Here is a 23,788-nt window from a genome sequence, read left to right as displayed (position 1 = left end):
GTTAGTTGATTCAGTGGCAATTCAATATTCATTGATATCAAGTAATCTGTAACTGGAAGGTCTTTTGGATTGTTGTTGACTGACTTATGTATTTCAACATTTCTTTTGTTCTTTGGGTGAAAAATATTAATTTTTATGTCTGAACATATCTTCTGTTATTTCAAAAAATACAGGAATGAGTTGTCTCTAAGGGACAACTATCATTTAGTCACAGATCTTTACCTTTCCAAAAATTGGATCAAATAGATGTAATATTTGATAGCTTGAGTCTTGCAAAAGAAACTTTAATTTCTAGTTTTAAGCATGTGTATCATATTGCAAAACTTGAGCTTTCATGTAAATGTTTCAAGGATCATAATTTTTTACTCGCCTTTGTTTTAGTAAGTTGTTTGATTCTGATTGTTCTCTTGCTTTATACCAATGGGTTCTATTTGTTTTATGTTGTTAGGTAGGTAGAACTCAATGGCTTACTCTTCATCTACTCAGTTGGTATATACTTTTTTTTTTTACTTAATTATGTTGTTACTGAATTTTACATCTTATGTTTAAAACTAACATTGTTGTTTCAATTACTATATTGGTTTTAAGGTATTAAATTGTTATCCATATAAAGACTTAAAGGGCAAGTATTCTAAAACCTGTAAGTGAGCCTCATTCCTCTAGTAGCTATAGTATGATTCTTTTCAGTCACATATGGATTATCACTAAATGACAAATATAAGTTTGTCATCATGTTTTATATACTCATGTTATTGATTATCACTAAATGGCAAATATAAGATTGTCATCATGTTTTATATAATCATAATGATCTGCTTCCTAAGGGGAACTAATTTTATTAACGGGAATTTGCACAATGTTCTACAAATTACATTAACTAGTTTGTTTCTTCTGCAACAGCATATCGGGTTCTATAAATGCTCTTCAAACTACACAATGTTTTGTGCAGATGATATTCGACGATGCCTTGTGTTTGATAAAAGAAAAGGCCCGTGTCCACCTCAGCGGATGTTACATCTGAATGAAATGTTTACTTGCAGACCCAACCGTTATATGTTGCATAACGGGTGCAAAGTTTTGAGGGGTGTCATAGTTAGATCAGAAATTGCTGGGACTGGATCCTCTGCAGCTGCCTATAAATATCCAGGTTCTTCACATTTTCCCTTTTCATGACCTTTTTTTTCGTTGGATGCCGCTAATTATAGTTACTAGAAGAGTGCCCGTGCGATGCAGCGGGAAACACATACTTTGATAATCATGTAATAAATTTATAGGTGTTCATTCTTCCGTAAATTATGAGACCGTTCATCAATTTGGTTTCACGATTGAAACGAAGCTGATCGTATATATTGAAATGTTAATTATTTACATATTTAATATTAGATATGTTTTATACTGTAATATATATTAGATAGTTAAAATATAGTTAAACAAAGTTTTATTTGATATGAGTAAACTCGTCTATTACAACTTTAATTTAACCCAATTTCCAATATGATTTTTTTGTAATATTTGTTTTTGTTATGAATCCGCCTTCTATTTGTTGCAATAAGATTTATCATTTATATGACCAAAGTTATCTTTGCATATTATGATTCTCTTAAATAACTTAGTTGGTGTTTAGTTTGAAGTGACTGTATAGGCAGATTAATAATTCTTATTTTAAACTCAATTTATTATCGAAGTAGAAACTCTATCGGAACCTAGTCGTTGGTAATGGTTCGGCTTAGTTGGGTTATAATTTTAAACAATTCAGTTTTGGTTTTCGACGACAAAAAGAACGTGTAAAGTTGGCTCATGGTTTAATATAAAGCCATCAAAACCGAATCGCAACACATCTGCATAAAATGTTTTCTTTACTTCGAAAACTATAGCAATATCATACTCAAATTAAAGATAATAAAATGCTCGTTTTTATGATGCCATTTATTTTAAAAAATATTAACGTATGAAAAAGTTATGATCGTTTAAAAATCGTGGGGGTAATTGGGTTAAAAGTGAAAATAAAAGAATATATAAGTAAAAGATTAGGACCAATGTTGTAACTTTAAGGGATTAAAGCTGTAAATATTTTGAAGAAATTTCAATTGCACGTGGGATTCTATATAACAATGACATTTTTGCCCCTATTATATGTTGTACCTAATGCATTAAATGTTGTAAATTACTTAAAATAAGCGTCTTAATTAGTGTGTTATTGTTAGGGTTTATTTTATTATTATTATTATATGGCCCCTAGGCCCAAGTTAGGTTTCTCTAGGGTTTTTAGTGTTTATAGGTTTCCTAGAGGCCTGTAAAACGAACCGCAGTGGCGTAGCCAGGAATTTTTTTCTACGGGTTCGGAAAATTTTTGCTGGACGGATGATCGATTGCCTATCACTTAAGTTTGGGTTTTCTACGGGTTCGATGTCGAAATTTCTACGGATGTGATGCCAAAATGTATGAATAATTGAATACATAACACTAAAAAGAAATTTGTAGGGGTTCGGCGGAACCCGTTCCTCAGAAGCTGCCTACGCCCCTGACGAACCGAACGTTCGGTGAACCATATGTGAACTGTTCGACCGAAAGTTTGTTTATGTTCATTTAATTAATAAACGAATGAACATGAATAAATGCCTCGTTTGTTTATTTATGTTAGTGAATGTTTGGTCATCGTTCGTTTATCATCGTTCGTGTATGCTCTTTAGTTTAGATTTGTTTAAGTTCATTTGTTTACATATTTATTATACTTCTTAGGCCCATTATAGTTTTCTAGTTTTTATAAATTTTTAGTCAATATGTTCCTGCTCGTGTTTGCTTCTAAATTTTAATTGTTGTTTGCTCAGTTATATTTGTTCATCTGCTTCCAGTTATGTTTGTTCGTTTACGTTTGTGAACCGTTTGTTTATACTATTAACAAACAAACGAACACGGACGCACTCATGTTCTTAATGAATGGTCACGAACAAGAACAAGAAAACCTTGTTCATTAATTATTTGTGTTTGTTCGTTTGATTGGTTAGAGTCAAATGATCGAACACGAACATGATCTGTTCGTGTTCATTCGCCTCGTTTACATACCTTTTCACCTCCATTCTAATCGCAGCATTCCTTTAAATATTAATTCCAGTCACTTTTACAGACGAAAAATTACAGTTGACCTCAAAAGTCATAAGGAGTTTGTTTCTATGCCGTTACATCCACCGTTGCCATATTTTTATTTGTCTTAATGGTATTGGGACATCCGTTCGTGCTTTTGAAAGACCGTTACCAAAGAAACTTTCATCATTGGATAGCCAAATTATGGGCTTCGATGACCGTCTTTCCATTTTTCAAAATAAAAATTGAGGGTTTTGAGAATCTTCCCCCAAAGAATCTTCCAGCTGTGTATGTGTCCAATCACCAAAGTTTTTTGGACATATATGCCCTTTTGACACTTGGCAGAAACCTTAAGTTCATTAGCAAGACTGCAAATTTCCTCTTCCCTATTGTCGGGTGGGCCATGTTTATGATGGGTGTTATTCCTCTTAAGCGTATGGACAGCAGGAGCCAATTGGTATTGTCTTTATAGAGCATTATTTGACCCTAATTGACACAAAATAGTTTATAAATTTGACTTGTGTTTTATGAATAATAGCAAACTCTAAGAAGATGCATGGAGATTGTCAAGAATGGAGGATCTGTTTTCTTCTTTCCAGAGGGTACCCGCAGTAAGGATGGACGTCTTGGGAGTTTTAAGGTGAGACTTACATGCGTAAATGAGCCAATCCGAGGCCGTCTAGGCTCAAGGCGGGCATGTTTAGTTTATGAGAGTTCGAGTTCGACCTCGGCTCGTCTAGTGCTCTAGTTCTGAAGCTCGAGATCAGCTCATGAGTAAATTTATAAGCTCGAGTTTACTCGTTTATTATTTATTTAATTAGTTTAATTTTATAATCATTTCAATATATAAGTATAAATATAAATTATATATATAGCATAATATATATTATTTTAATTATGCTTATCATATTTTTAATATATTAAATGAAACTTATAAATAAGTTCTCGATATGTGAAGCTTGGGCTTGTTTATTAAATGAGCCTCAAAAAATGCTCGTGCTTGATTCGAGTTTTTAATGAGCCGGCCTCTAGTAGCTCACGAGCGGCTCGGCTCGCTAGTGGTTTATCAAGCTCAAAGTCGTTCATTAATTATGGCATGGTTAATAATTTTATTTATATACATGTATAATATTTATATGTATATTTATAATTTAATCATATATGTAATAAAAAATCTTTTATTTAGTTATTTTAAGCTTAATAAGCTCTAAGCCGATCTTGAGCAGCTCACGAGTGAAGCAGCTCGTTTACACCCGTGATCTACTTTTGGGCCTTTTAGGAGCTAGATTTTTTACTCTGGACATGATTTGAACCTAATGATTACTAAATTAATATTAGAGTTTGTTGCAAACATAACACCGACACTGCTTTAAGAGTAAGATTTGTTTTGGTGTAGAAAGGTGCATTCAGCATTGCTGCGAAAACAAGAGTACCTGTGGTTCCCATAACTCTTGTTGGAACAGGCAAGATAATGCCAGCTGGAATGGAGGGTATATTAAATCCTGGTTCAGTCAAGATTATAGTCCACCAGCCAATACAAGGAGATAATCCCGATACACTATGCAATGAGGCTGAAAAAGTAATTTCCAATGAGCTTATTCGCCAAGGTTAATGGTATACCTCTAACAAATTTTGTTCGATTCACATCTGGTATGATAGCTTAGTTCCCTGCATATCTTTTAGTTCTTGGCTGCAAACCCATTGCAGTGATGATTTCTGATAGACAATTTGTACTAGACTAGGCGCGCTAGTTAAATAATAATTCAGCTTATATTAAGTAAGAGAACATATTAAACGTCCCTTTTATGGTGAAGCTATGGGATACGAAATCACAACTCGTGTAATTCTTATAGTTTCATGTATGAACATCATATTTCTGTTAGGATTTGGTACTCTTTTGTTCAAGCTATTGTTCATATTTCTTTGTTTTTCATCTTCAAAAGTTCATAATTTGTTGTTACCAGTATACAGATGTATAATTATCTATAGAGTATAGATGTAGTTATACATACTCAAAAATTACATAATAATCAAGGTCCGGTTGCCTTTCAAATAATAAAATATGATAAAAAGGTCGATTACCTACCAATCCCTGATTTTGGACCGATTTGACCGACTACCAATTAATAGGTCTTCTTAGGAGAAATTGCATCGGTCTAGGGCCGATTACTGGTTGATCGCCGCCTATATTCGATTTTTACATCATTACTATCAGTGAGGCATTATATTGTTAAAATTGGTAACTTGTTAGGGTCAAAACATGTAATGTAAGACGAGATGAGAACAGGTGCCAGTAAGATGTTAACCAAAACATTGACAATGTACATCTAAAACATTGACAATGTCCACACCATCTGAAATGTATGCTTGGTTGGATTTGACTCGTATATGTGTTGTCTTTTGGTAAGCAAAAGCATGGTCAAGTGATAATGCGGACTATAGCATTATCATGGATCTTCAGAGTGTTGAAATCCAATATGAGGTTAAGAAGAGCGTGTGGCGACTGGTGAGCACATAAGTCATCTATCAGTCTTGCTATTGTGTGTCGAACTAACCACAAGTAGAACGTGACAAACAATCCTGCCATTTTTGCTAACTCATTAAAGTCATAAATGCAGTCGCCTTGATTATCAACTTGTTGCCAACCTCATATCAAGACCTATCACCACTACCAGATCAATGTCACATCAATGATGTGTTAATACACATATTTGATTTCCATTGTTGTATGACGAATCGACCCGGTTAGAGGTCTTTAAGGAGGATTAAATATATGATATCTCTTATTTAACAGCTTGAATAAAGAAAAAAAAAAACATTTAATCATAAAGATTTCAAACATCAAATATTTGTATATCTCAAATCACAAACAGACTGAACAGTTAATTAAGAAAAATAAACGTTTAATTGGATGGATGGTATTCACTTGTTGAAGAAGAAGACAAACTATATATTCTTCAAACATCAAATATATGCATATTTGCAGATGGACTATGTAAGTGATAACTAAACCATCTATATATGATTTATATATAATTAGAAGGTATATTGGTTTTTAATGGTCCCAACTATTGTCTTTTGGTCACTGCTGGTCCCAACTAATGAATTGGCTACTGATAGTCCCAACTAATGAAGTATTTGTTCCTAATGGTCCGTGACTAATAGAATCCTAACCTCGTTAGTTTCAGGTCGTCGGGGAAATGTTTTTGGCCGGAAAATTCAAATTTGTTGCCAGAAAACACCATCTGAACACCGCAACCACCGCCACTTGACTCACCGCTAACCAACTACCATCACTTGAGCACCATCAACCGATTCCAACGATGGTTCTAAGGTTTCCGGCGACCTCAATAATTGAGGCTTTTACTAGAAAAGGTTCTTAAAGGTTCGATACGAAGTTACCAAGATGTTTGGGACGAAACTGTTGAGTTTTTAGGAAAAAAAATTGAGTTTTCCGGCCAAAACCGTTTTTCCGGCGACCTGAAACTAACGACGTTAGGATTCTGCTAGTCGCGGACCGTTAGAAACAAATACTTTAAAAGTTGTGACCATTAGTAGCCAATTCATTAGTTGGGACCGACAGTAACCAAAAAACAACAGTTAGGATCATTAAAAACCATTATACCTTATTAGAAACAATAACAAAGCTAAAAGTACAAGTAAATACTTGTTTTATTCGATGAATGCTTGATCGGTTGTTAAAGACGAAGAAGCATGCGAGGAAGATAGACATAGGAACAACAATTTAAAGACGTAGTGGATATTATAGTTTTTATCGTTTTCACAATTTTTGAAGGGTTGATTAAATGTTGTTCTGCCTTTAATGATTTATTTTTTATTTTTATTAATCACTATTAAAATAATAATAATAATAATAATAATAATAATATTACAAAAATGAGTAAAAAACATGGGCCTTAGCTCCATGTAATTATCCAGGGCTAGAACACAACATATTTATGGTCTTTTATTATCCACACGAAACACAAACACAAAAACGAACGCTTGGTTGTGGATTCAATTCAAATGAAAGCCGGCGGTGGATTGGTGTTCGGAGTTCCACGCGCCGCCGCTCTGCCTTCGCTACTCCTCCGCCGCTCCACATTTCGATGCTACTCTTCTTCTTCTTCTTCTTCTTCCGGTATGTTGATTCTTGCTCTGCTCAAAACATCTATTACTATTATTATTATTATTATTATTGTTATTATTATTTTTGATATTACAGTTAATATTACAATTTGGGCCTTCATGCAGATCATGTTTCATTTATAAAGGATGTGGCTGTAGCTCAGCCTCCTGAGAATCTGCATCATCTTCTAAAGATGCTTCAGCTCAGAGGTAATAACATTCTCTTAAAGATATTACACTTAACATTACAATTTGAGTCGGTATGCTATTTGCGAATAATCTTATACGGCCCGATATGATAATGATATGACTATGTAAAAATGTGTAATTGTATGATATTGGTAAAATGTTATATGTCGTATGTGGTAAATGTTATACTTAAACTGCTTGTGTGATATGACTCTATCTTACAAATGTGTCAGTGTTGTGCTCTGCATAAGTTATGCGTACCGTGTGATATTGGGAAAAAGTTATGCAGGCCGTATAAGAATAAGATTTTATACGAGCCTGTATGGTATGTGGAAAATGTTATACAGGCCCGTATGACATGACTTTATCTGGCATATGTGACGGTGGTGTGCTCTGTAGAAGTTATTCGGCTCGCATGATATGGGAAAAATGTATACATGCAGTAGAAAAATTAAGGTTTTTATATGAGTCCGTATGACATGTAGAAAATGCTATACGGGCCCGTATGATATGTGGAAATTGTTATACTACCCGTATGATATGATTTATGTGACAAATATGACAATGGTGTGTTCTGCAGAGGTTATACAGGCTGTATAACATGTAGGGTAGTGTATTATACCAACACCCTATATTCATATCTAAATGTATGATTTTGTGACAGGTGAAACTATCACCTCTCCCGCCATGAAGCAAGGGATGATTCCCCTAGCAATTCCTTTATCCAAAAAAAATTCAGGTTTCTAATTTTTGCATAAAATCTAAAAACTTAGAAAAAGTGAAATAAAATACAAACTAATAACCTTTTGTTCACCGCATCCATGTTCTAGGTTCTGTAACTGCATTGTTGAGATGGCCAACGGCCCCACCCGGGTAAAGAAATTTAGACTTTTGCCCTTCACCGTGGAGGTTATTCCGTAAGCATAATCCGATTTTTCATTTACAGGATGGAGATGCCCGTGGTGGAGGTCCGTAGTTATGGCGTATGGCATTTGGCCAAAACTGTGAGTTTGCACTTATTTTCAGTTGCATACTTTTAATTACTAAGCATAAGGGTTTAGTTGTGTTTAGCCCACAAATATATTATTTTTTCAGTCTCTTTTACGCATATTGAAAGTTATGAATATGATCAATTTCAGGTAGACCAATATATTCATAGAATTCTAGTTGAAGCAGATGCTAACGGTTCTAATGAAGATGTTGACCTGTTGTTTCAAGCTTCGGGTGTAGCTGGTGAAAAGCTATACACGAAGGGGGATTTTGCAAAATCTGTTAATCCAAATTTAGACGTGTATCTTCTCCAGAAGGTATCGAGAATATGTTGTTCTTAATATTAATGTAGATTTTAGGGACGGTTGTAGAACATTATAATGGGCTGGGTTTGGATAGTGTTAAAAACGGGTTCTAGGGCTGTTCAAAAAGCTTGTGGCTCGTTTGAAAATAGCTTACTCAAAATCGGCTTGTTTCTAAATGAGCCAAGCCGAGCAGGCTCAGTTTGTAAAAGAGCCAGCCAAGGTAAGCTAGGTTCGTTGGCTCGCTCGTTCTGCGCGTTTAGCTGGCTCATCTGCACGCTCTTTGGGTCGTTTAAATTAAAGCCCAAATTATAATATAAAAGTTTTACGCAAAAGTATAACCCAAATTTTGATGTATATAAATTATAAATTTAGCAGACTATTAATTACGCATTATATATATTTTAATATATATTATTGTTATTTATTTGCTTTTTTATGCATCAGTATGTGTAAAAATATAAAATTAAATTTTCTTTTAAATAAATGAGCCGAGCCACGGGCTGGCTCAAGTTTTTATGATACGAGCTCGAGTTCAACATTTCAGCTTGTTAATGTAAACGAGCCGATCCAACCTGGCTCGGCGCTGCCCTGCTCGCTTAACAGCCCTAACACAAACCAACTTATTTATAAGCGAACAAACATATGTTGGCAGGTTGGTCTGTTTCCAGACATCTTGGAACGCAAAGTGATGAACCATTTCAAGAAAGGAGATCATGTAAGATAACTGTTTAGTCCCTCATAAACAATATGAATTAATACATGTTTTAAATTACATTTAATCATCAAAATCTGTCACAAGGTTTCAGCCATGGTTACCGGAGAGTTCTATACCAAAAAGGACCATTTTCCTGGATTCGGACGGCCTTTTGTTTTCAATGCCGAGGTTTTACTCAAGTACGAGAATCTATGTCATGCTGAGCTGGATTGAATCATTAAAATTCAATAATATATTCTATATATAAAGCTGTTTCTGATATTATTTGTAGGGTCGGGCGAAATCCAGAAGCTAAAGATGCTGCACGAGGGGCGTTAAAGTCACCATGGTGGACTTTAGGTTGTCCATACCAGGTGTGGTTGTTAGGATTGAAAGTTTGATTGGTCGTTTTCAACCGTTTTAACTGATTTTGAAACTGTTTTTTAATGAAGTTTTGCTGATTTTATTTAGGAAGTTGCGGAGATAGCTGAATGGGACGATGAACAGATTGAGTTTATTAAGGAAAAGGTGTCGGAGCAGGGAAAACAAGAAGATTTGTTGAAAGGGAAAGATGCTCTTCAGGTGATAGTATTGTTACTTATAGCGGGCCCCATTGGTGTTCGCAGTCTAGTTTTTACGGTTTTTAGGTCAAACTGTGAGTCAAACCGTTAGTAAAGGTTTCTCCCAATTGTAAACCAAACCATTCTATACGGTTTGAAAATTTCGACCAAATTATTTTTAAGAAACTGACAGTGACCCCAAGCCGTCAAAATGGGTAGATAAGTGGTTTTAGCCATGGTGGCATTGCGGTAATACTTAATAATAACAATGGGTAAATAATTAAAATTAGCTTTGTTTAACCAATTTCTGAAAAGTGCAGATTTCATTGGATGAAGCTGCTTTTCTGTTGGACTTGGCATCGATTGATGGGACATGGGATGAACAGCTGGAACGGATTGCTGAATGTTACAACGAGGCAGGCTTCCCGGAAATTGCCAAATTTGTGAAATATAGAGACTGATATTAATATAGCGTTTAATAATGAATACGGTGAGGATCAATGCTACCCGGAAATATGTTTCTGGTTTTTTTGCATACAACTGATCGCGCATGCTCCCGGATTCAAGATTTTTGAAAATGTAAGACAAAAAACCTTTGTTCTTTGTAGCTTTTGTATTTGTTATGCAAGTGATGGTGTACATGTTATTGAAGTTATAAACAACAAAAACACTCACTTCTAAAGAAACTTTGTACGGTTCTATACTTAAAAACGGTTATATAATTAACGCGCCTTTATAACCAACTATTTGGTTATACATAGATAGAAGATTTTATCCTTGATGAATTTGGAACAGTTTAAAAATATCTGAAAATGATTTGGTCAAAAGTAAAGCCAAATGCAGTTGTATGAAAAATTGAATGGTAAAGTCATAGGTTCACCTCATTTTCATTCCCTATGCAATCATAGTCTTCCCATTTGATTGATATTTTATTCTGAAGCCATGCTCTTTGCTAAATAAAGCATGTATAGGTAACTTCAATCACAGAGACCTCATTGTCAGTCTTGAAGGGAAACACATACCCAAGTATTCACAAGGGTTTGTGTTTTTTAGAATTAATTATATCTCATAAATTCTTTTCAAGTGTATGGTTTTCACCGTTCATTAAAAGCAACGCATTCGCCCCTTTTCACTAATTAGTATATATATTAAAAAAAGGATTTTCTCCCCCTTACAAAAACACTCTTCAATTTTATAGCATATTATTTTATTTTATTTTCTTATTAGTTAACTTTTACTATATATTTGTTATCTATATTTATATATATTTTAACTTTTTTAAAATTACATAGAGATCTATACATTATCACTTGGTTTTTATTCTTTTTTACTTTACTTTTTTTTTTCACCTAATTATAAAATTTAACAAATTAAAATTTTAAACTTTAAACATGGGCAAGTGTCAGCTTTATTTATTTTATTTGTCGGTTAAACTTTTTTTTTTTAACTTTACTTTCATATTTCTTAGAGTTGGTCCTATAATGACCGAAACTTTTATCATGATTTAAATATATCCCATCATAACATGATTTTATATCCACGCTTTGATGTTTGATACCGGGCCTTTAAAATATGTTTTTTTGGCTTACAAATTCATGTTTACGAATTCCGCCGATACTAACAGAATGTGCATCGGTTAGCATCTAAAACTGTTTTTTGGTTTTACATATGAAAATTTGTTGTATTTTATAATTGACAGGTTTATTTCTTTTGTTTAGTTCATATGTCGTAACCTGATACAGGATGATTTCGAGTCAACTCGCAACATGTTCGTGGTTTAACATTTTGGTGTATGTTTTTTTGTTCGGCTCAATGGTCCCGTCGTGAAACGCGGGTGCTAAATCCTAATTGATATTTAAAAAGAATCTGAAGTGGGTGTGAGTAAAGTTAAAGTTCATGTGAATATAGCAAGAATATATATTCATATACAGAAAAACAAGAATCTTGTAATATCTTTTTGGTCTTTACCCTAAAGACTGCTAGACGGGTGGGTGTGATTATAAAATGAACGATGTGTATTATGCTTAGTCGCTTAGACGATTGTGAATGTGTATAATACGGTAATATTGATTATGAGAAGAGCACCCTACATGTGTATATTCAGTTTTTATAAAAATTGCAAGGTAACAATGAATTGAAATTACTACGCATAAGTTTTAAGAGAAACACGTGAAGAGAAAGAAAAGAAGAAAAAATTAAACATTTTCACATGCATTCATTGTTTTTTAAGTTATATACCACTAAAAAACAACTAAGCATACCCAATAAAACCTCCTTCACAGTGATGAAAAATGATCCCAGTTGTGCATGCACGTGTTATTTAATTTGTTATCTTTTAATTTGAATAAGTCTCTTGTTTTGATATAGTCAAGGTTGTTAGCTGAGTTATTGGTAACCGTTTATTAGTCCGTTGTATAAGCTCTATTTAAGGAGTCTCTTTCCTTTAATTAATCATAAGAAAATCTTTTATCCAATTCATTCATATTGTTATTCTATCAGATTGGTATCAGAGCACCAGTCTGATTCAATCCCTAATCATCATAACCCTAGTCGTATCATTATTCAAAAACCTTAATCTGTTCTTGCCTCCAATCCATGGTAGAACAAACCAGTACCCTTCCTACTGCTCCAGCACCTATTCCCGTGTTCAAAGGGGAAGGCTACGAATATTGGAGTGTTCGTATGAAGACGATTCTGAGATCAAGAGACTTATGGGACCTTGTTCATGATGGGTTTGATGCAGCCGAGAAAGATGCTGGAAAATTGAAGAACTCTCAAAAGAGAGATGCTCATGCCATGGCCATCATTCAACAGGCCGTGCATGACCAACTCTTCTCTCGGATTGCTGCCGCTTCCACTGCTAAAGATACATGGGAGATATTAAGAATGGAATTTCAAGGCGATTCACAAGTGAAGGCTGTTAAGCTTCAAGGTTTGAGAAGGGAATTTGAAAATCTTACTATGAAGGAAAGTGAGGTTGTTGGAGATTACTTTGGAAGAGTCATGGCTCTTGTTAGTCAGAAAAGAGCCTATGGAGAGGAGATCTCAGACCAAACTATTGTGGAAAAGGTACTTCGTAGTCTTAGTTCTAGATTTGATTATGTTGTACCTTCCATAGAAGTTGGTCATGACCTTTCAAAGCTGACTCCGGTTAAACTAATGGGATGCCTGCAATCCCAAGAAGAAAGGATGAACATTCGATCTACCCTGAAAAACAAAATTCAGGAGATGAGCAAGCTCTTCAAGCTATGCAAGAAAATAACCGACCCTTTAAGAACTCATCATTTAGAGGACGAGGGAGGTTATCGTTCAGGGGTAGAGGCAGAGGGAGAAGCCAAGACAGAAGTAAAGTCCCTCAATGTACTCATTGTAAGAAGATTGGTCATGAAAGAAAGGATTGTTGGTATTTGGAAGAGCAATCTGCAACTAATATGGCTACTGATTCAGAAGATGCACCGGAAGATAGTGAGCAGCGACTGTTCATGGCTTGTATTGAAGATCAAATGTCTCTCATGGCTGATGATACAGGCAACTCCACTCCCTCACACTTATGGTTTCTTGACTCAGGTGCCTCTAACCACATGACAGGATGCAAAGAGAGCTTTATCTCTCTTGATGATAGTTTCAAAATGTCTGTGAGACTTGGAGACAAAAAGATCTTGATGGTTGAAGGAAAGGGAACTGTCAAGATAACCACACCAAGTGGTTCCACACGGCTCTTGGATGATGTTTATCTTGCCCCTCACTTAGGCTACAACTTACTAAGTGTGAGACAATTAATGAGAAACGGATGCTCACTGTTTTTTGATGATGGAAAGTGCATCATAAAGAGCAAGGCCAATGGTCGTGTCCTCATGGAGGTACCGGTTCAAAGTAACAACATGTTCCTGCTTGATGCTGCTAATCCGTTTTGAGAAGAAAAGGCAAAGGTGACCACTAATATCCAACCAATTGATGACAAGTCTCTTCTATGGCACAAGAGGTATGGTCACTATCATTTTCAAAGGCTTAAGCTATTACATGACAAGCACATGGTTACTGGTTTACCTAGCATTAAGCATGCAGACAAGTGTGAAGGGTGTGTAGTAGGTAAACAGGCAAAAGAAAGATTTTCATTCAAATCATGGAGAGCTACCAAACCATTGGAACTTGTACACACAGACATTTGTGGTGCCATGCAAGCAACAAGCATGGGTGGAAGTAAGTTCTATTTACTGTTCATTAATGATTATACTAGAATGGTTTGGGTTTACTTTATTAAAGATAAATCAGAAGCTTTTGCCAAATTTAAAATCTTTAAGCTCATGGTTGAAAAAGAAAGTGAGCATGAAATTAAAGTCTTAAGGTCTGATAGAGGTGGTGAATACACCTCTAATGAATTTAATTCTTTTTGTGAATCATTTGGTATTAAAAGGGAACTAACCGTGCCATATACTCCTGAGCATAATGGTGTTGTTGAAAGAAAAAACAGGACTATAATGGGCATGACAAGAAGTATGATGAAACAAATGAATCTTCCTAATCAATTTTGGGCAGAGGCTGTTGCAACTGCAGTCTATCTTATCAACATAGCCACTACCAAAGTTGTTAGAAACATTACACCCTATGAAGCCTGGAGCCAAAAGAAGCCTTCTGTTAATCATTTAAGGGTGTTTGGGTGTGTGGCTTATGGTCTCATCCCTGCTCAGTTTAGAAAGAAGCTGGATAAGAAGTCTGAGAAGTGTATCTTTATCGGATACTCTACACAAAGCAAGGGCTATAGACTCTATAATCCAGACACAAAGAAGTTCCTTACTAGAAGGGATGTCACATTCATGGAAAATGAAAAATGGAATTGGTGCAGCTCCTCATCAAACAACTTTCAAACTTATTACACTGACCCGTTTCCAATCATTCTTGATGAACCTGCCACAACTGAACCCTCATTTGAACCTTAAACACCTATTACTACTACCACTACTCAAAATCAAACTCCTATGCAATCACCTCTTCAATATCCTATACACCCAACACAAACTCCACCTATTCCTCTAACCAGCCAGCTTCCTCATCTAACTCAAATACCTCAACTACTTATACTACTTCACAAAGCAATCCTACCATACCCTTTACTCCTAATCCGAGAAGTCAAAGAATGAAGGCTTAAATGATGTGTATTGTGAAGCAGAAAAGATTGATGTAGAAGAAGACTTTTATGCTTGCCAATTTGCTCTCACAGCCACTAATCTAATTCTTATGAATAAGCTAGTAAAAAGCAAGAGTGGCAGGATGCTATGGTTGAGGAAATAAAGTCAATTGAAAAGAATGCTACATGGGAACTTGTGAAGTTATCATATGACAGGAAGGTAGTTGGTCTAAAATGGCTCTTTAAGACCAAGATAGGCCCGGATGGAAAAGTGTTAAAGTATAAAGCAAGACTCGTGGCTAAAGGCTACACTCAACTTCCTGGAATTGATTACCAGGAAACATTTGCACCTGTGGTTAGATTTGAAACCATTAGAGTGGTGTTGAGTGTGGCTGCTCAAAGAGGATGGAAGGTACACCAATTAGATGTTAAATCACCTTTTTGAATGGGGAGTTAAATGAAGAAATTTATGTTGAACAACCATCTAGTTTTGAAGTTCAAGGAAAGGAGAACCATGTGTATAAACTCAAAAAGGCTTTGTATGGCCTAAAGCAAGCTCCCAGAGCTTGGTATTCCAAGATTGATAGCTATTTCATCAACAACGGGTACAAGAGAAGTGAGAATGAGCCCACTCTATATGTTAAGAATGAATCCAGTGAAGAGGTTATGTACATTTGCTTATATGTTGATGATATAATTTGTACTTGCTCTTCCACTGAGTTGATTGTTGATTTTAAAGAAGGAATGAAAAAAGCCTTTGATATGACAGATCTGGGGCTACTTAGGTTCTTTCTTGGCTTAGAAGTGAAACAAACCAGGGAGGGTTTGTTCTTGAGTCAGGAGAAGTATGCAAGGAGCCTAATCTCAAAGTTTGGTATGACAAATTGCAATCTTGAAAACACACCAATGAACTCAAGTGAGAAATTGCAGATTGAAGATGGAGCTGATAAGTGTAATGAAGTTACTTATAGAAGCCTTGTGGGTGGGTTGATTTACCTAAACCATACTCGACCTGATCTTGCCTATGCGGTAAGCATGATCTTAACGTTTATGCAATCTCCGTCTAAGTTTCACTATGGAGCTGCAAGAAGAGTTCTAAAATATGTGGCGGGTACTCTCAAGTTTGGGATTTGGTATGAAAAAGGAGTTGAGATCGAGTTGATTGGTTTTTCTGACAGTGAATGGGCAAGCTGTCCAGATGATAGAAAGAGTATTTCAGCTAGTATGTTTACCCTTAGGAAGTGGAGCTGCTACTTGGAGTTCAAAAAAGCAGTCCACGGTTGCATTATCCAGCACTGAAGCTGAATACATAGCAGCTACAGCTGCTACTTGTCAAGCTTTGTGGTTAAGAAGAGTGCTAGAGGATCTTGGAATAAAGCAAACTCAAGCAACAACGCTATATTGTGATAACATGTCCACTATTAGTTTAAGTAAAAATCCGGTGATGCATAGCATATCTAAACATATTGAGCTGAAGTATCACTTCATTCGTGAGATGGTGAATCAAGATCAGGTGGCTTTGAAGTATTGCAAGACAAATGAACAATTGGTTGATATGTTGACAAAGGCATTGGGTCGTGAGAAGTATGTGTTCTATAGACACTGACTAGGAGTTATGGAGCTTGAATCAAGGGAGGGTGATGAAAAATGATCCAAGTTGTGTATGCACATGCTATTTAATTTGTTATCTTTTAATTTGAATAAGTCTCTTGTTTTGATATAGTCAAGGTTGTTAGCTGAGTTATTGGTAACCGTTTATTAGTCCGTTGTATGAGCTCTATTTAAGGAGTCTCTTTCCTTTGATTAATCATAAGAAAATCTTTTATCCAATTCATTCATATTGTTATTCCATCACATAGTACACTATTTAAGGTCTCAGAGGGTAAGATGAAGATATTGCTTTCCTCTATCTAATGAGATACTTTGACTTAGAATGCAACCACTAAGAACCCGACTCTTAGCTTTACTTTTCGCATGCAAAGTATAGTAATCCGATAACATAACATGTGACTGTGGGAATTCAAAAACAAAAAATATATACAATTAAACCTAACTAGTTAATACATTTGGGCCGGACACCACCATCATAAGCCTCTAGATGTTGATAATTTCTGATCGTATTCTTAATTCGGTGAATATGGAATGATCTAAGTTGACAAGTCGGTCAAGTTTCTTAATTGCATTGTAATTATAATTGGCAAAATGTTTTAGCTAGGAAGTTAGGGTTGGTGTGTGTAAACCGAGATATGGTTAGACATTATAAAACATATGAGATGCAACCGAGTTAGGCTTATCAAGAGAGAAATCGAGTTATATATGTGTTGAGAGATTGTAATAAGTTTTTTTGAATTATATTTTCTAATTAATAAATTAAGAGTTATTCAATATTCGTATTGTGTGTGTTTTCGTTTTTGTGAGTATCAATTCGTCTTTAAGTGGTATCAAAGATTGGTGTAATTGCGTAGCAAGCTCAAGGTACCAGAGACTGGAGGTGCACAAACCAGTTTAAAACTCAAAACCGACTTGGGTTGAAACCAGTTCGGTTTGGTCAACAAAAGACAAAACTGGTTTATGATCGGTTTTGGTTTGGTTATCATGTTTGGAATCGGTTTTGGTGGAGAAAATTACAAACCGGTTCTGAACCTACAGTTTCAATCGGTTCCAAACCGGTTTCTACAAAATCGGTTTGAAATCGGTTCGGTTTCGGTTCGATTAACCGGTTTATTTTTCCACCTCTACCCGAGGTTACACCAAGCTCTAATACCACTTCAAGAACGAATTGATATAACTCACCAAAACGAAAACACATAAGAAACGCATATTGAATAACTCTCAATATATTAATTAGAAAGGTGACTAAAAAACTTTAATAATTCTCTATTGATCACCCATCCAAAGCACTACCAAAGCCCCATATTTATATATCTAACCTTAACTTGGTGACCAAGACATTACTATACCAAATTACTAATCCTATTACAATAAAAACATTTCCGACATATACTCTATCTCCATCTCCATCTCTATAATTACCTAGCTTTTTTCTCTTCTTTTTATTTAAATGATATTTTTTTATATGTTTAGTAATATATTTTCTCTCCTCCACTTGTAAAACTCATACAACATAAAGATCTTACTTACATAAACCTAGAGAACTCAATGTAAATGCTTTAAGAAATTATTAGAAAACTAAATGACTTGTCAAAAAAATATTAAAAAATATTGGTTCATTATATAATATAAAAATAGGAAAATGGCATTCATGGGCCACTAGAATATTATTGCTGTCGCCGTATTATAATCTTTAGAACCGGCTAACCCTCTGATACGGTAACCACCGTGAGCCGGCAGTAACACCATCATCTGATCTGAAACCTTGGAATGAATCCATAAACAACAATGGTCAAAACAAAGATTAATAAGAAATCTAAGCCAAATAAGCACCCACACCCCAATGTAAGTTTACCATCTTCATCTATCAGTTCAATTCCACTTATTCAAGCAATACCCATTACGTTTTCTATCAATAATCATCTACACGACTGATCATACTGTCTGTTTTAATTATTAAATATCCAAACATTCACTATTAGGGTTATTATTCCTGTATAAATTTATAAACTAATTGACAGGCTAAAAAGAATGGAAAACAATCCGAGATATCCGAGTTTCGAGCTCAGCTTGACGCGTTAGGTTTGAAAATTATAGATGTTACAGCAGATGGCAATTGCTTCTTCAGGTTTGTCTTAAACTGTTTAACTAGAAGAAGCTTATTAGGCCAATAATATAGATGGTTACTCATATAGAAAAATCTATATTTGCAATGTTTTGTCACAGAGCGTTAGCCGATCAGTTGGAAGGCGACGAAGACTTGCACGCAAAGTATAGAAAAATGGTTGTGCACTATATCATGGTAACATAACATTAAATATAAATAAATTGTCATGTTTACATGTTAATTAGTAATTACAGTTGCGCGTACCTATCAGTGAACAATTATTTGTAGAAAAACCGTGAAAGCTTCGAGCCGTTTATTGAAGATGAAGTACCGTTTGATGAATACTGTCAGTCTATGGAAAAAGATGGTACGTGGGCGGGAAATATGGAGTTGCAGGCCGCTTCTCTTGTTACTCACAGTAATATATGCATACATCGAGTAGGTTCTTTTTTAGTATCCTATTATAGTAACCTACATATTGCTGAATTGTTGATGATGTAATCGATCGTATAGCTGCCAAATGGTATGCATTTTTGCATTACTTTGTGTACTGTTAAGAAAATCTTTTTCTTGATATTTACAGAAGTCATCAAGTCGGTGGTATATAAAGAATTTTAGTGACTTTGATGCAAAGATGGTCCATTTGTAAGTACTAATGTACTACTAGCATTTAGGGGTGTAAACGAGCTGAGCCCGAGCTCGTCTAGGATCGAGCTTGGTTCACTGAACTTACGAGAGCTCGAGCTCAGCTCGTGAGTAGTTTCTCTCAAGCTCAAGCTTGGCTTGTTTATTATTTATTAATTAGTTTACATACATTTATAGGTTCTAATTATATATATTTTATTATAATATTATATATAACATATTAATATTATGGTTTTTTTTAATTATATATATATATATATATATATTATATTTATATAGTGTTTTTTTATCATAGTTTTCTATATAATAATAATTGGTAAACATATATATTTGATACATTATATAAAAATTATATAAACAATAGGCTCTTTTAGGCTTCCGAGCTAGCTTGAGCTTGATAAATGAAGCTTGGTCTCGAGTCGCTTCGAGCTTTTAGCGAGCCAATATTCAGTAACTCACAAGCAGCTTGGCTGCTTTACACCCCTACTGGCACTTCAAACAAGGTTTTTTTGTAATGGTGGATTAAAGTGTTTAGATTGATTGCAGGTCTTATCATGATTGGGAGCATTATAATAGTGTGCGATTAAAGGAAGACCCCTGCAATGGACCAACCATGCCAATCATAATTAAGGTTTTTTGCTGTCTTTTAGCTATGTATTATGATATCTATGTTTGCTTATAAAAGAGTAATAACCGTTGGTTATTTAAATAGGCCGATGCTGATCTGTCGGTGAAGTCTCATAAAACAAGTGATGCTATTTCTAAGACCAATGGCAGGTCTGCTAATGATGTTATTTAGTTAGAATCAATTAAAACTGTTAAAGCTGGAAGTGGATGTGAAGATGAAGAAAAAATTCGACAGGTATAACGCTATATATCATATGTCATGTGCCAGTTTGTATGGAAATTGATTGTAGTTTATCTTGTATTAATATTAGGTTTTATTACAAGTGGATGGAGATGTTGATGCTGCAATAGAGTTTATTATATCAGGTCAAGGAACTGAAGAATTTTTATTTGAAAACAGTGGCGTTACTTGTTCAGTGGACGATACTCATGGTAATGACCGGTTAGTACATCTTTTCATTTGCTGGTCATTAACTTTTTAATGTTTTAACTTTAGAAATAGGAAATATCGTAGAAATATGAGTAGACGTTAAGAAGATTAAGTTGGCAATTGTTTCTTTTGTAAACCTGTGCAGATATTTTACTTTTTTTTTAAAAAACCTTTTTGGGCATATTCTAGTAGATGAATTTGGATTAGACTTCGCAAACTGGCCGGCTCGGGTAGGTTTGGGTCGTTTTGGGTTCTGAGCAAAATGGTTTTTGGTCAAAATGGGTCATTTTGTAAAAGGTGATTACATGTCAATATGGGTTGGGATCAAAATGGAATCTGGTTGGAATGAGTCGTTTTAGAAAAATAGGTTCACCCACTATATTTTCTTGCGGCAGCAGTGGTGCTTGTGGTGGAAATGATGGCAATTTGGTGCTGCAGCCTGGAGGGGGAGGCGGTGGTGATGGATGTGGCAAAGATGGGGCAGCGACGGTGGTGGAGACAAACAATGGTCATCAGTGGTGCTAACCCATTTAGACCCTTTTTGGTTAACAAGTTCATAATAGTTACCCGTTTTTAGCCGTTGACTAATTTAAGTAGACCCACATTGACCCGTCGACTAATTTGAGATGACCAGAATGAATCTGTACACATTTTATTTTTGCCCAAATCAATCCAATCTTTGAAGAGTGGGTCTTGATTGCCACATATAATTTGGATCATACCTGCTATTTTATTTTCGAGTTAATGCTTGTACATAACATATTTCATGAAATGTGAAGTTAAATCGTAAATAGCCTTCATCTTTTTCTAAAACATTTTTTTTATAATGTTAGTCTGCTCACACATGTAACATAAGAACATAATTTTTAGTGTTGTGCAATTTTAGTATCTTGTATTTATGGTGAAAGTGTTATTTTATCCGTTTGTTCACAACTTCACTTATTACAGTTAGACCCTTTTTGGTTAACAAGTTCATAATAGTTACCCGTTTTTAGCCGTTGACTAATTTAAGTAGACCCACATTGACCCGTCGACTAATTTGAGATGACCAGAATGAATCTGTACACATTTTATTTTTGCCCAAATCAATCCAATCTTTGAAGAATGGGTCTTGATTGCCACTTATAATTTGGATCATACCTGCTATTTTATTTTCGAGTTAATGCTTGTACATAACATATTTCATGAAATGTGAAGTTAAATCATAAATAGCCTTCATCTTTTTCTAAAACATTTTTTTTATAATGTTAGTCTGCTCACACATGTAACATAAGAACATAATTTTTAGTGTTGTGCAATTTTAGTATCTTGTATTTATGGTGAAAGTGTTATTTTATCCGTTTGTTCACAACTTCACTTATTACAGTTAAAAAAGTTTATTTGCGCATACGACTACAAATTAAGTTTTGTATGGGTACAACACCACTAAAACGACATAAACTATCAACATTTGGTATAGGAATCGAATATAAATATCACTGGACATTAGATATGCTATCATGAAACTTCTATAAACAGAAGTAAAACAATTTTTTTATTTTTATTTTTTTTTATTTTTTACCTTTTGTTTGATTAAATGTAGTGGCGTCTTACTTTTACTTAATTTTCTAGCAGGCTATAGTAAAAACAAACTTGAGCAGGATGATGCGAAGACTGATGAAAAAAAAGTCAAGGAAAAACAGACTTGCAGCAATGCTGAAAAAGAAACTAATAAGACCAACTCATTGCATGATGAAAAGGTTTCCCCAATTTCTTATTTATTAAACAGTTACATGCGTTAGTTAAAATCCGTTTTATATCTTTTTCTTCAAGACAAATGTTTATTTAACTATTTCAACTTTTTGCAGAAGATACCTAGAAACAAGGCGTGCCCGTGTGGTTCAAAGAAGAAATACAAGTCTTGTTGTGGTACAGCAGCAGGAAGACCGCCTACAGTTTCAAAGTAAGTATTGGTTATAAAATATTACTTTACAGAATTATTAAACTTATGATGTCGGTATGATGGATGATTACAGTAGCAATGGTGTCGAGAATGGCAAGCATAGAAAAGATAATAAGAAACAGGGGAAGAAAGCAGGAAACATGGTAGTTTTGAATGGTTGTGAGGGAACCTCTCCTGATATGGGTGCACTTTGTATATGAACATCATTTTCTTCTGGTATCCATTTTAACATACTCAATGTCTTTTGTTGGCACACTTATGATAGATGATAATATTTTATAAAATTAAGTTAATTAAATTAAATTGAATTAAGCTTTAGATTTTAGAAATTAAAGTAGCAGAAGAAGCAAATATACATTTTTTTTCAAAGGTGAGTTGTTTCATGTGTCTTTTAAATCCAGTTGGAGATTTTAAGAACCAAATCAGCCTTTTTTAATGTATAAATTTATGACCATGTATTAGGTAATCGTGATAATATATAGGGTCACGTTAGCCAATTTGAATAGAAAATTGTGAGAACTACATGACGTCTGGCGAGAGAGAGAAGGATATAATGGTTTATGTATCACATTTAAACCAATAGAATCAAGTGAGTTGTCACATCTTGTTAGTTAATTGGATTTGTGATGCTATGAATTCTGTTGACGAAGATGGAACATACGAAGAAAATAAGACGGTCCTGCTTAAGTATCATATTCAATTGAATTTTGAGTTAATGGAATTTGTTCATGTTACATGAGTTGATGGGGTTTGAGCATACAGAAGAATGCATAGTGATGAGGGAAAATTGTTTGATAAAACAAATCTAGAACGGTTTTTGAGGGGTTTTTGGTAATCTAACATTCTCATAGAATTCCTTCACACTATTGAAGGAAAGTCAAATGTCAATATTTATCTTTTGAAGTGTTTTAATGTCTAAGGGTGCGGTCTATCTTTTGGCGTGTTCTAAAGGTGCGGTACATGCTAGACGTGTAGGTACAACATTGTAGAGTTGGGGTCATCTCTATTTAGTTATGATGGAACAAATGAACCTTGATAGTATGTGGGATCAATGGCTGGTCATTAACTTGAAGGCAGACGCACGAGCTTTCCAAGACATGTTCTTGACAAGTGGTATATTGGCAAGGTCAACTCGCATTTGAGTACACAATAGAGAAAAACACCCGAGTTTACAATTTTAAGACACCACAATCAGAGATGATCGTATATAGCCACTTGAGTTTACAATAAAGGTGTTAGTTTCTACCCATAAATATATTTTAAGAGAGAGCAAATTGTGTAGAGGAACATTTTGCATTAGCTAGGTAGTTCAATACTAATAAAATTAATACACAATATTTTGAAAAGAACCTGC

At 34.7% G+C, this 23,788-nt stretch overlaps 3 protein-coding genes and 1 pseudogene across 4 annotated transcripts; all 4 read left to right on the top strand.

The window, feature by feature from the left end:
* Nucleotides 1-265: 265 nt before the first annotated feature.
* On the top strand, nt 266-4,857 carry LOC143631214 (1-acyl-sn-glycerol-3-phosphate acyltransferase BAT2, chloroplastic-like; annotated as a pseudogene). The gene is made up of 6 exons (XR_013153308.1): nt 266-489; nt 589-640; nt 950-1,147; nt 3,125-3,538; nt 3,620-3,721; nt 4,478-4,857. The product of XR_013153308.1 is annotated as a 1-acyl-sn-glycerol-3-phosphate acyltransferase BAT2, chloroplastic-like (transcript).
* Nucleotides 4,858-7,107: 2,250 nt separating this feature from the next.
* Nucleotides 7,108-10,595, top strand: LOC143631213 (protein IN CHLOROPLAST ATPASE BIOGENESIS, chloroplastic-like). The gene is made up of 11 exons (XM_077100043.1): nt 7,108-7,222; nt 7,336-7,419; nt 8,063-8,137; nt 8,229-8,271; nt 8,345-8,402; nt 8,538-8,705; nt 9,346-9,408; nt 9,493-9,587; nt 9,680-9,761; nt 9,859-9,969; nt 10,268-10,595. The coding sequence occupies exons 1-11, from the start codon at nt 7,108-7,110 to the stop codon at nt 10,406-10,408; spliced, it is 1,035 nt and encodes a 344-aa protein (XP_076956158.1). The 3' UTR covers nt 10,409-10,595.
* A 1,947-nt stretch (nt 10,596-12,542) lies between these two features.
* Nucleotides 12,543-13,092, top strand: LOC143631187 (uncharacterized). The gene is made up of 2 exons (XM_077100026.1): nt 12,543-13,016; nt 13,066-13,092. Exons 1-2 carry the CDS (start codon nt 12,543-12,545, stop codon nt 13,090-13,092), a joined length of 501 nt encoding a protein of 166 aa, XP_076956141.1.
* A 5,378-nt stretch (nt 13,093-18,470) lies between these two features.
* LOC143631212 (OVARIAN TUMOR DOMAIN-containing deubiquitinating enzyme 7) lies at nt 18,471-22,678 on the top strand. The gene is given in 11 exon segments (XM_077100042.1): nt 18,471-18,528; nt 18,705-18,811; nt 18,910-18,985; nt 19,079-19,228; nt 19,374-19,435; nt 19,982-20,066; nt 20,148-20,297; nt 20,374-20,494; nt 22,104-22,231; nt 22,340-22,434; nt 22,508-22,678. Coding segments are annotated over 11 exon segments (1,158 nt in total). The 5' UTR covers nt 18,471; the 3' UTR covers nt 22,635-22,678.
* Nucleotides 22,679-23,788: the final 1,110 nt, after the last annotated feature.

This window comes from Bidens hawaiensis, unplaced genomic scaffold, assembly GCF_021521415.1.
Source record: "Bidens hawaiensis isolate Kalapana, Puna unplaced genomic scaffold, B.hawaiensis_p1.1 tig00005959_1, whole genome shotgun sequence".
Classification (NCBI taxonomy): domain Eukaryota; kingdom Viridiplantae; phylum Streptophyta; class Magnoliopsida; order Asterales; family Asteraceae; genus Bidens; species Bidens hawaiensis.
Note: the sequence above shows the minus strand (reverse complement) of the source record. Positions and strands in the feature narration are given on the sequence as shown.

Bases quoted from the DNA above. Each gene is read 5' to 3' on its own strand.
- LOC143631213 (XM_077100043.1), top strand. From the start codon at position 7,108: ATGAAAGCCGGCGGTGGATTGGTGTTCGGAGTTCCACGCGCCGCCGCT. The intron at 8,272-8,344 runs GTAAAGAAATTT...TTTCATTTACAG, and splicing joins TGGCCAACGGCCCCACCCGG to GATGGAGATGCCCGTGGTGG. The intron at 8,403-8,537 runs GTGAGTTTGCAC...GATCAATTTCAG, and splicing joins TATGGCATTTGGCCAAAACT to GTAGACCAATATATTCATAG.
- LOC143631187 (XM_077100026.1), top strand. From the start codon at position 12,543: ATGGTAGAACAAACCAGTACCCTTCCTACTGCTCCAGCACCTATTCCC. The intron at 13,017-13,065 runs GTACTTCGTAGT...TACCTTCCATAG, and splicing joins ACCAAACTATTGTGGAAAAG to AAGTTGGTCATGACCTTTCA.